The 12,682-nt window shown below is 43.5% G+C and overlaps 1 protein-coding gene across 1 annotated transcript in view; it reads right to left on the bottom strand.

Annotated features, from left to right (window-relative positions):
• Nucleotides 1-12,682, bottom strand: part of CTNNBL1 (catenin beta like 1) — a 179,168-nt gene that overhangs the window by 101,315 nt on the left and 65,171 nt on the right. The window contains exon 5 of the mRNA XM_028157740.2: nucleotides 6,252-6,349. Within this exon, the coding sequence (XP_028013541.2) occupies nucleotides 6,252-6,349 (98 nt within the window). The remainder of the gene's footprint in view (nucleotides 1-6,251; nucleotides 6,350-12,682) is intronic.

The following is a 12,682-nucleotide window of genomic DNA, read 5'->3' as shown; positions in this document are numbered from 1 at the left end:
TCTGATTGGATGGTGGGCGTGGCTTGTGGGTATCGGGAGGTGTGGTCAATTTGCATATTTGTCTATTATTAGGTAGGATTGTCATAATCAAAATTTATCCTGTTGCAACCTACCTAATAATATTTTAATTTCCATTCTTGCCCCTCCAATCCATTATCCACACAGTTGTCAAGAGTGGTCTTTTTATTTATTTACTAGAGGCCTGGTGCACAAAATTCGTGCACGGGGGTGGGGGGTGTCCCTCAGCCCAGCCTACACCCTCTCTAATCTGGGACCCCTTAGGGGATGTCCAACTGCCGGTTTATGCCTGATCCCTGTAGGCCTAAACTGGCAGTTGGACATCCCTCTCACAATCCGGGACTGCTGGCTCCTAACTACTTACCTGCCGGCCTGCCTGATTGCCCCTAACCACTCTGCCTGCCAGCCTGATAGTCCCCTAACTGCTCCCCTACTGGCCTGATTGATGCCTAACTGCTCCCCTGCCGGCATGATCGTCCCCAACTGTCCTACCCTGCTGGCCTGGTTGCCTCCAACTGCCCTCCCCTGCTGGCCCGATCGCCCCCAACCGTCTTCCCCTGGCGGCCTGATTGCCCCCAACTGCCCTCCCCTCCTGGCCCGATAGCCCCCAACTGCCTTCCTCTGTGGGGCTGAGGGGACTGGGGGACTGAGGCTGGATGAGGCAGGGCTGAGGGGACTGGGGGACTGAGGCTGGATGAGGCAGGGCTGAGGGGACTGGGGGACTGAGGCTGGATGAGGCAGGGCTGAGGGGACTGGGGGACTGAATCTGGATGAAGCGGGGCTAAGGGGACTGGGGGACTCCGGCTAGATGAGGCGCGTGACACCTGCCACCATCTTGTGGCTGTGGGTACCGCCATCTTGTGAGGGTGCGGCAGTCAATTAGCATATTCCCTCTTTATTGGCCATGGGCACCACCATCTTTGTGAGGTCGTGATGGTCAATTAGCATATTCCCTCTTTATTAGATAGGATTTGTTTGTTTATTTTATTAATCCTCACCCAAGTATATTTTTTTACATTGATTTTTAGACAGAGTGGAAAGGAGGGAGGGAGAGGAAAGGAGAGAGAAATATCGATGTGAGAGAGACACATCGATTGGTTGCCTCCTGCACGTGCCTTGACAGGGGCCAGAGATCCCCTTGACTGGGAGTCGAACCAGAGACCCTTGGGTGCATGGGCTGACATTCTAACCACTGAGAAACACTAGCCAGGGCAATACTGATCTTTTAAAAATGTTAGGTCTGACTATGTTACTACTCCCTGCTTGTGATCCTCCAATTACTCCCCTTCACACTGGCAATTCCACCCAAACTTACTACCAAGGCCTACAAACCCCAGAGTGGCCTGGCCCTGACTGTGCTCTTTCTCCTCATCCCAGCTGTGTGCTAACAGTACAGGCCTTTTTTCTGTTCCTCAACTATGTCAAGCTCATTCCTGCCTTAGGGCCTTTACACTTGTCCCATCTTGCCTTGGTCATTCTGATGGCTGTTTTCTTCCTGTCGTTCAGAACTCAGGCCTTTCCCGACTACCTAATCCAATGTGATTTTCCAGTCACGCTACATCACATCATTCTATTTTAATTCTCTATGTAACAGAGAATCACTACCTGTTTCTTGTTTACTTACCGTTTCTCCCTGCACTAGAATATGAGCTCCAAAAAGCACACTTTGTTCACTGCTATATAGCCAGTTCATAGAATTGAGAATATACCAAGCACTCTATAAACATTTAGTGAATGAATGAGCAAATGAATTTTGCTTGGGAGCAAATACAGATAAAGGTGAGGCTGTTAACATAAATGGAAAGGGACAAACATGACAGAATCCAGAAATTTATATAAGTGCCCTTAGAGCAGTGGTTCCCAACCTTTTTTTTGGCCATGCCCCACCTAAGCATCTCTAAATCCTGGTTGCCCGCCCCCCCGGGACATATAATTATTATTATTCAAAAAGTGAACTCCTATTCACGGGGAGGAAGCCTAAAAGGCCACTAACTTGGTCTAAACAAGCTTCCAAAGAACATGGCATCCATGAAAGAGAAAAATAAATGACAGCTGAAGTACTGAGGAAGAAATTACTAAGAAATTGTTAAATAATAATATGAAGTGATATGAAAAAGTAGCAAATAATGTTTCAAAACATATAATAGAGAACTGAAATACATAAATATGTCACAATATATATTTATATACTGTATATGAGGCCCCTAGAACCATAAGAAATGCAAAAATTCACTGTTAATAACTCATTCTCGAATTGCCTCCCTTAAAAACAAAATTGCCCCCCCTGTGGGGCGTGTGCCCCACTTTGGGAACCACTGTCTTAAAGGAACCCAAAACCTGCCAACCTGAACAGCAACCTGCATGGACAACCAGCAAACACCAAACCAACACAGGCCTTCAAATGAAGTTGGGTTAATTGAGAGCAAAACTGGGTACAGCGAGCAGTCCCCTGGCTCTCAACATCAAAGCCACTTTGATTAAACTAATCTTTGTTTATTTCTTTGTTTTTGTTAATCCTCACCTGAGGACTAATTTTTCTAACAATTTTCTTAGAGAGAGTGGAAGGGAAGGAGGGAGAGGGAGAGAGAAATATCAATGTGAGAGAGACACATCAATCGGTTGCCTCCCACATCCACCCTGGCCCGGGGTGGAGATCCTGCAACCTAGGTACATGCCCTTGACCAGAAACTGAACCCAAGACCTCTTGGTCTGCGGGCTGATACTCTAACTACTGGTAAAACCAGCCAGGGCTTATTAAAGTCTTTATAGAAAATGGTGGCTCCCAGCCACCCTGACCAGCTTCCCGGGCCAGCCACATTTCCACCTCCTCTGGCTGTGACCCCTCCAACCACCCCGACATTAAAGCCTCCCCACAGAGGCCAATACCTGCAGCACTGCTGTCCCTCCTGACTCCTCCCCAGCAGAAGTGATTGCTCCTTCCTCATTTCCAGAGAGGCTTGAATCTCTCACAACCATTCTTAATATACTGCCTTGTGTTATCACTTATTTCAACCTTTTGTAAAAAACTAAACCTCTATCCTACCATGTCTTATCTAGGCCCACACCCTTCAAATGGTTTTTCTTTTGTGTTTTGTTTTGTTTTAAGTATTTGTTCTAAATGCTTTTTGAATATCTGTTGAAATGAAAAAAAATGTTTGTGGTAGATGTTGACATTTACTAAGTATTTCATATGTGACTTTATGAAGATAATGCTCAACATTTATTGGGTGTTTATACTGTGCCAGGCTCTGTTCTAAACCATATCAATATCTCATTTATTCCCACTTCAGCCCTGTGCAATAGGCACTACTACTGTTATCCCCATTTTACAGAAGAAACTGAGTACAAAAGGTTAGGTAACTTTCCCAAGAACACACAGCTGGTAAGTGACAGAGCTGCCACTCCTGTGACAGGGATCACAATTCAGGGAAGACAAGCTTATAAACAGATGTCTATAAGCCAAGGTGACAAGTGCCAAGATGTACAAAGTGCTAGGGGAACACAAATCCTGCTGAGGTGATGAGTCTGGACAAAAAACCACTCAGAAGAGAAGAGATAAGGTTTAAGTTAGGCTTTAAAGGATGAGCAGGTGTATTGCTGGTAGCCCAGGAAAAGCAAGGCTTACCAAACTGAGACATATGTGAGCAAAGGCCTGGGACTGCCAAGCACAAGCAAGATTTAGGACTAGCAAGTAGAAAAATGACTGTAATTTAATCACAACTCTCAAGAAGTCCAAAATCTTTTTCAGAGGTATGCCAGAGAATTGCCATCAAGGCAAATATACTTGCATTTACTACTCTTCAGAAAAGAGTCTATTTCCCAGGCTACCACGTCAACTTGTTATAAAGCACAAATATTCACCTTTTGCATAAGTCATAGCAATGGGTGTGTACCAAATTTTAAACTCCAAAGATGCCCAAGAATGCCAGGACAGCACTCTCTGCCCACACAAATGTGCTCTTCTATTGCTTAGGACTTCCAACTGGGAAAAAGACCAAGGCAATAACTGCAAACTGCACACCACAATAAATTCTGCTACATGCCCTCTAGCCTCTGCTCATGCAATTCCAGGCCTCTGATATTGGCCCCAAATTAAAACTGCGAAGACAACTCAACCCTTATAATATGAGAATACTTATCAAACATCTTCCTGAATGCAGCACAAGGGCAGAAAAAAAATGGAAGACCACCCACTGATTCTGCTCTCTAATATTTACTGATGGCTTCTGACTGGCTGCAAACAAATAATATATGGGAGTCTAGGAATGTTCCATTGTTTGTGATTCACACCAGCCTGACCATTATAAAGCTATAAAAGTCAAAATCTCAATATAATAAAAAAAACACACAACTAAACAAAACAAACAGAACACCCTGTGTAGCAGCTATGTAATGGCTCCCCAGACTGAGAATGAACTGTTTCTTCCCAACAAACAATAAAATCTTCAAGGTCCAGCGTTTGTCGGCGGGCTTGGCAACACAGAAAACACAAAGAGAGCTTTTGTGTGAACTGCTGTTTCTGAGCGTGTTTTACAGGCAGCAGGCAGGCTGGCCGTTCCTCTCTCGTCTCCTCTATTCACACAGGCAAAGGATGGTAATTAAAGCCAGCCCAGGGACCAAGCAGGAAGGCTCATTCAGGGCCACTGTAATTAACCTCTAGAAGGTAAGACTGCACAAATGACACTGTGGAGACACAGTGAAGGAGCAAGTACCACAGCCTTCCTTCTGATGCGCCTCAAAACAAAAGGACACCCCACATCATGCTCTTCTTTCTGAAGAAAAATAAAGTTCCTGAATTCCACAAAAGTGGAAGTTTGCTCTAGGAAGAAAGAAAATGGCAATAGAAATTTTCATCACACTAAGTCACAAATGGCCCTGCTGGACTCCAGCCTTGCTCTTTATAAGAGAGTTCTTCATATCCAATGGGTTCACAACCCCTTCATTCACACCAAATGCCAGCAGTGAGCACGGAGCGGGAAATTTCTAGCGTCAAGAACCTTGAGGGAGAAAGGGTGAGAAAGGGGTGGGCAGTGTAACAATGAGATCTCAGAATCCCTTGGGACTCCAATCCCAACCATTCTGATTCAGTAGGTCTTAGACTGGGCCAGAAAGTGGTCTAACAAGCATGCCAAATGAACCTAGTACAAGTTGGCTGCAGAGACCTGTGATAAACTCTGCAAACTGTATCAAAACCAGCACTGACTTCCTACCTGACAGAAAAGATGAGACAACGGAAAGGAAGGAAAATCAGCCGAGCCCTGAGGAGGGTGACAGCTCGGTGGGTGGACAGAAATCCACGGAAAGTATCATGGTAAGAGGCTGGACGAGACTCACTTCTGCCACTGGCCAGCTGTGGTGCCTTTTCAGCCTCTGAGCCCTCTCTGATCACAGGAGAGAGAAGGAAACTGGTGTGGTGGGAAAGGACTGTGGTGGGATCGGAAGATGCTGGCTCTAATCTCAGCTGTTGCAGGGACTAGCAGAATAGCCCAGAGAAAGCCTTCGTCTTTCTATCTGGGGTTCCTCACGTGTAAATGAGGCGATGGGTCTATTGGTTCACCTCACATATAAACTCACTTTGGCTGCTGCCTGGAACAATAGCTGAGGCAGATTCAGATTTTTGCCAAGGCTCCACCAAAACGAATGCCTAAATCAGCTGGCCCTGTCTTCTACAGGCAGGGCTGCAACTCTGGCCTGGGTGAGCCAGTAGGTTTGTTCTTTTTTTTAACATTCTCCAAATCCCTGTCTATGAAATAAGTAATAATGATACCTGTTCTACCCTCGTTTGGAATTATGAAGGCCAGAGGAGAAAAGAAACATCCACGAAAACTCTTTGTAAAAAGGTCAGTAGCAACACAGTTGAGTGTAGAGGAACAGGAACATGGAGTCAAAGAGAACAGAGGTTCAAATCCCAGCTGAGTGACTATAGGCAAGTTGTTTTGTCTCTCTATGCCTCAATTTCATAGCTGTAAAGGGGAATAACAGAATAATACCCATCTGAGAGGATATGGTGAGGACCACATAGTGATATTTCATAAATGTTAGGCCTCTATAACCCCTTCCCTAACATAGTTCCAAAGAACAAAGTATCCCATAGACTGCATTTCTACTTTTTTACTCTCCTCACCTAGTCCAGCCTTGCCTCAGAGCTCTACCTGATATCCAGATGACAGTGGCGTTGATGATGTCAACACCTCACACAAGCCTGCAAAACCCCAGAGGGATGTGCAACTTACCAGAGCATCAATGAGTACTTCTGCTCCCTCTTCACTCTCATGGAGGGTGTCTATATCTGTTAATTCCTGAAGCAAATCAACCACAGCTATGGACACATGTGAAAAATGTTAAGGTCATCACTGAAATCCTACCGGCATTTTACTAAAACATTTGGTTCCCTCCCGTTTCCTTCTCAACGGCTTCATCACTGTTTACCTTTAACACACTCTGGTTTTATTAACATCTCTTCAACAAGGTTCTACTCACAGAGGGTGTTCAATAAATGTTGTTAACTGACAGTCTCTTTCCTATGTTGCCTTCCTGGCAACTTATTTCATAGGTTCACTGTATTTTTAAAAATTTCAAATATGATCACTTGGAGGTTGCCTTTCCAGTGAAAAACACCCTTAGCCTTATCTCATAATTTAAATTCTTGGAACTCAGTATAATCTTAACTACCTTGTACAGTTCACCTTCAAAGGCAGTAATGATTTCTAAGATGACATGGTTGGTATCTTCAGAGACCAAGGCATGACCAAATATATTTAATATGTAAAGGGAAGGATTTACACTGGGCCGTGCTAGTGTAGACCCCACCATCCTCCCTTTTCCTCAAATACCACGCTGCTTTGGACATAAAAGAAATGTAAACAATGAAAGTTGAACATGAGGCAAAAATGGAGAAAAAGAGGGACATATAAGTGAATGAAAACATGAAGCAGAGGAAAAAGAAGTTATGTTTGGAAACTGGAAGCCAGAACTAAACTAAGTTTCTCTTCCCTCACCTTGGAGAGACAGACAGACAGACAGACAGACACACACACACACACACACACACACACACACACACACACACCTTGCTTAATCAACCCACATTTACTGAATGCCTATGATGAATAATGCACTGTGACTATGACAAAGGCAAATTTATTCTTCATTCTGGGCCTCAGTTTCCTCACCATAAAATGAAAACATTAGATAATTAGAGATATTTAAAAAATTATACACCACAGGGAATTACTAACATGTAACAAATGAAGAATACAGAAACATTAACTGCAGATGTCTTGAAAAAGCAGCAATCAACTTGAACTGGGAAATCAAGAATTGATATTTAAAACAGAGTAGTCAGAAAACTGGCAACTAAAAAGATGAGGGCAGGAAAACAGAAATAAAAGCAGAGAGATTAGAATGTACGAGATTAGAATGTACAAAGGCATATAGAGGAGAAGAAATGGAATAGGAGGGAGAGATAAAAGCTTAATGATACTATATAAAATAACAGTATTTTGAAAGGCTAACCTAACAGCTGTGTGCAGAAGGCACGAAAGCATTATGAATGTTAGGGGTGGGCAAATGGGAGGCAGTTGGGGGGCGTATGGGTGAGGGGTGGGAAGAGCAACACCTGAAGGAAGAACAGCTGTTCCAAAGCTACAACAACAAAAGAGTCCAGATATGAGACAACAGGGTCAGAATCAAGGCAGTTTCACTAGAACTAAAAGAAAAAAACAAGATACAGGGCATCCTATCTAATAAAGAGAGAATATATGCTAATTGACCCTCACACCATCACAAAGATGGCAGCACCCACAGCCAATAAGGAGGGAATATGCTAATTGACTACCCTGCCCTCAAAGATGGTGGTGCCCACAGCCACAAGATGGCAGCACCCAGTCCCCTCAGCCCTGCCGGGGCGGCAGGCACACAGCAAGGCCGGGCCCCCCCCTAGGTGCGCCTGCCTCTGGAGTCCCCCAGTCCCCTTAGCCCCCCAGTGGCCTCGGATGGTGGCTGCCCAGCTGCCCAGGTCTGGCCCAAGGTGCAGGCAAGCCTTGGATGGCGGCTGCCCAGCCGCCCAAGGCTCAGGTAACCAGGGCCGGCCGAGGCTTGCACTGCTGGCAGTGGCAGCAGCAGAGGTATGATGGGGCGTCGCCTTCTCCTGATCGCTAGTTCGCCTCCCGCCCCTGAGGGCTCCCAGACTGTGAGAGGGGGCAGGCCTGGCTGAGGGACTCCCCCTCCAGTGAATGAATTTTCATGCACCGGGCCTCTAGTATTAACGATAATGACAGAACTTGCTAACTGCCAACTGACATTCTAGGTATTTCATGAACATCTTTTGCTGGGGGGAAAATTATTTGAAGGTTCATTTTATTCATCAATAACTGACCAGCTGACCGTCATGAATAAGTAATTAAGGTTCCTGTGTCTTATTCTTTCACTCTTTTTTAGAAAAAATATATTTTATTGATTTTTTACAGAGAGGAAGAGAGAGGGATAGAGAGTTAGAAACATCGATGAGAGAGAAACATCGATCAGCTGCCTCTTGCACACCCCCTACTAGGGATGTGCCCGCAACCAAGGTACATGCCCTTGACTGGAATTGAACCTGGGACCCTTGAGTCCGCAGGCCGATGCTCTATCCACTGAGCCAAACCAGTTTCGGCTTATTCTTTCACTCTTTAAAGTCATATTTGCCCCAAACATAGGTGTGCTATAAAACTTAATGTGACCCAGTCAGCGAGGCTCAATAGTTGAGCATTGACTCATGAACCAGGAGGTCCCGGTTTGAGTCTCGGTCAGGGCTCATGTCTGGGTTGTGGGCTCAATCCTCAGTAGAGGTGTGTAGGAGGCATCCAATTAATGATTCTCTATCATTGTTTATGTTTCTACCTCTCTCTCCCTTCCTCTCTGAAACCAATAAAAATAGTTTTAAAAGAAAAAAAAATGACAATGGCTGTGGTTTTATATAGAAATATGATAAATGTCTAACTTTTACCAAGCAAAGTTTTTTCTTATAATATTCCAGTGTACAGGGGTGGGCAAAAGTAGGTTTATAGTTGTTCATATGGAAAATAATTAATAAAAAATACTAGAATAAACTGTGTTTCACATACAACTGTGTATATCTCCTTATCTACTCTCCTGCCTCAGTTGAAAAGTCAAATAATAAATGAGTTACCAGCTATCAGATCTGGTAAACATTTCATCAATCCTATCATTAACTAATTTGACATAAATTCCCAACTTTCACCAAATAGCATTTCAGCAAGGCAGTAATGAGTCCAAAAGTGTCATCATCAACTCCTGGGTAATGACATTTGAAGGTCATTTGAAGACCAGAAAGAGGAGTAAGAAAGGAAACTACAGATAGACAGATGAATCCTCAATGTTGAGAAAATTCAGCATGGCCTGCCACCCATCCAGCATTTCTTCACAAGCAGACTCTGGGCATGGGTGATAGGTTTTCCCCCTGTAGTTACAATTTCATTTCACGAGGTAAAAGGCTCTCCGGTCCAAGTATAATAGGAAAACAGAGAGCCTGTCTCTCGGTGAATTGCTAAAACACAGTTTTTGATAGCCTATTTTGTCATGTCAGTAGAAAGACCACCCAACTTACTCCCTTTGTACCTGTCCACTACTGGGACAATAAGCTAGTATAATAAGAAGTGAAGTCGAAAAAACCAGCGGGGCACAAATGGTCCATAACACAATGGCTCCTGGAAAAAGAGGATTGTCTACTTCCATTTTTTGGCTCTAGGTATTTATTTTCAGGCCTGATCCCAAATAGAGTCCTGGTATAGAAACTGAACATTAACCTTATTAGTCTCCTATGAGATGTGTTCATAAGGAATGTTGTTTTGTGTGTGTTTTTAAGATAAAGAGGAACAAGACATAGTAAGCAGGTAGCTTTTTTAAAAAGTCATTTCAAAAAGGCTTCCTTAAGAAAAATGAACCAGGATAGATTCAGAGTATATAATTGATTTAATAGAATAAGGGGCTTTCTAAAAAAAAAAAATTCTTTTATTCCTAGACTAGAATAGTGATTAGATATAACTCAATTAATCCAGGTGAATTTCAAAATACAGACAAAATGTTTGTTGTTTTTTTTTCTCCTTTGAAACAGCTGGCAGAGCTAGCTAAAATAAAGCTGGACTCTTAATTCCATCCCAATCCTAGATCAAGAACTAGTATGAGGGAGAAAATGCACTCATTCAATATTTGTTACGTACCTAGTAAATGTTAGTGGGCACTGTCATGCTACAGGGAAAATGTCCAAAGCAAGCTACACCCCCCTGCTTTGGGACACAGAATTGATCTAAAGCTCATAAACAAAATTAAAAATTACATTAACAGGTCCTTTTCCTAGATTGCCATTTTGGCACTTTTTACCTAATCTGATTTTCTTCTGAGCACATTTAAATGGCTCAAAACACACACACACAGACACACACACACAAATGGGTGGCTTATCAGTACAAATTATCAGAGAAGTTAGACTATCTATAAGAAAAAGAAGTAAATTCTTTTCAATGTATGTAACTTAGATTCTGGAAATATTGAGATGAGACTATCTCCTAGCAAAAACAACAGCCCGAGATACACAAGTCTTGTTAGACAGCCCTTACAGGAAAGCACTGGAGTAACAGCCAGCTCCCTTCCCAGTCCAATTAGAAGAAAGCCCTTAGGAGGCTCAAACCTTTCCCAGCCTTACTCCTGCTCATTAACACTGGGACTCTAACACAGGCACCCCTGACTACTGTACACACCCTCTGCGATAATATGGTGTGTGGTGTGTCCCAGTCAGGTTGTAACACTTTAGCATTCTCAGACCCAAATGCACAAGTTCAATTGATCTCTGATAGTCTAAAAAAAGTCTTTCTGCTCATTGTTTTCCAAATCCCAAGGTAATTCTTCACAAAACCACCAGAACAACTTTGCAAGTCCTATGGGCTTTCTAGAATTTGAGAAAACTAAGCAGTGATTTAGAAAAGGATTCCAGACAAAAGGGAGCTTTCCCATCAGCACCAATGATCTACTTGGTGCTAACAAATTTCTCCCTTCTGCCTGTTAGTGAACAGTCCACTGTACTGAAGCCTTAGTTAACATTACAATGAGACCTCTGAATAACAAGTGGATGGAGAGAAAGCAGACTTTGAATAAACTAAGTTTAGATCACTGCATTCTTCCTTTTATTTTTTATTAAAGAACTAGAGGCCCGGTGCATGAAATTCATGCACTGGGGTGGTGTCCCTCAGTCCAGCCTGCACCCTCTCCAATCTGGGACATCCCTCTCACAATCCGGGACTGCTGGCTCCTAACCACTTGCCTGCCTGGCTGCCTTCTTGCCCCTAACCACTCTGCCTGCCAGCCTGATCACCCCCTAACCGCTCCCCTGCCCACCTGATTGACACCTAACTGCTCCCCTGCCAACATGATTGACACCTAACTGCTCCCCTGATGGCCTGGTCACCCCCAACTGCCCTCCCCTACAGGCCTGGTCACCCCCAACTGCCCTCCCCTGCTGGCCATCTTGTGACAACGTGGGGGTGGCCATCTTGTGACACGAGGGCATGAGGGTCAATTTGCATATTAACTATTATATAGGATAGGGCACTTAGCTAGTCATAATCAGTAGTCATAATTTTTTTTAAATGGACATGATATCCAATGTGTAGTGACTACATGAGCAGCTAGAAAGGGCATGTCAGCTTCCAGTAAGTGAGGAATGGCAATTTCCATTGCCAAGGTAGAGAACATGAAAATAAACTTGAAAAGCACTCAAATCTCCACATCTATCAAAAGCTTGCCAATCTCCAATTCCAATTCCCTAATCACCCCTACGCCAAAGATGACCCACACCTTTCAGAATACCAATGGCATTTCTTGAGCATAACACTCCAAGGGCACTTACCACCACACATAGCTATCGACTGAAGCTACTATTTCTTATTTCCCTAATAGAACCTAACAGAGCTTATCATACTAAGGAAGAACCCAGTAAATGCCGTGATCTACAACAGGACTTTAGGAAGGATTCCACTGACTTGTCACTTAAATTGAGAACAAAGCAGATGCCATACAAAAATAGGATACTTATTGGTAACTTAGAGGGTTTTTTTGTGTGTGTGTTTTTGTTTGTTTGTTTTTTGGTGGTGGTAGCAGAAGGGGTACTCAGCCACCATCTGGGGTTTTATCTTCTCCTTGTTTTATTCCTCCTTGTTCCTTCAGGCAAACTGAGTAAATTTGGCTTAAACTAGGCCATAAAAACTTTGTTTCCAATACCTTAAGAAAATATTTTTAAATGTACCTTTGGTTTTATTTTTCTGCAGAAACACTCCAAAAGGTTCGCAAAAAGGGGGCTCTGAACTTGTTTAAATGATTTATTTTAAAGAAAAAAATGTGCCGAAACCGGTTTGGCTCAGTGGATAGAGCGTCGGTCTGCGGACTGAGGGGTCCCGGGTTCGATTCTGGTCAAGGGCACGTACATTGGTTGCGGGCACATCCCCGGTGGGGGGATGTGCAGGGGGCAGCTGGTCGATGTTTATCTCTCATCAATGTTTCTAGCTCTCTATCCCTCTCCCTTCCTCTCTGTGAAAAATCAATAAAACATATTTAAAAAAATAAATAAAGGAAAAAATGTTGTAAAAAGCATTATCTCTAAAAGGCAGCAGCT

The sequence above is a fragment of the Eptesicus fuscus genome, chromosome 12 (genome assembly GCF_027574615.1).
Source record: "Eptesicus fuscus isolate TK198812 chromosome 12, DD_ASM_mEF_20220401, whole genome shotgun sequence".
Lineage (NCBI taxonomy): Eukaryota > Metazoa > Chordata > Mammalia > Chiroptera > Vespertilionidae > Eptesicus > Eptesicus fuscus.
The sequence above is the reverse complement of the archived record's forward strand: the minus strand, read 5'-3'. Positions and strand labels throughout refer to the sequence as shown.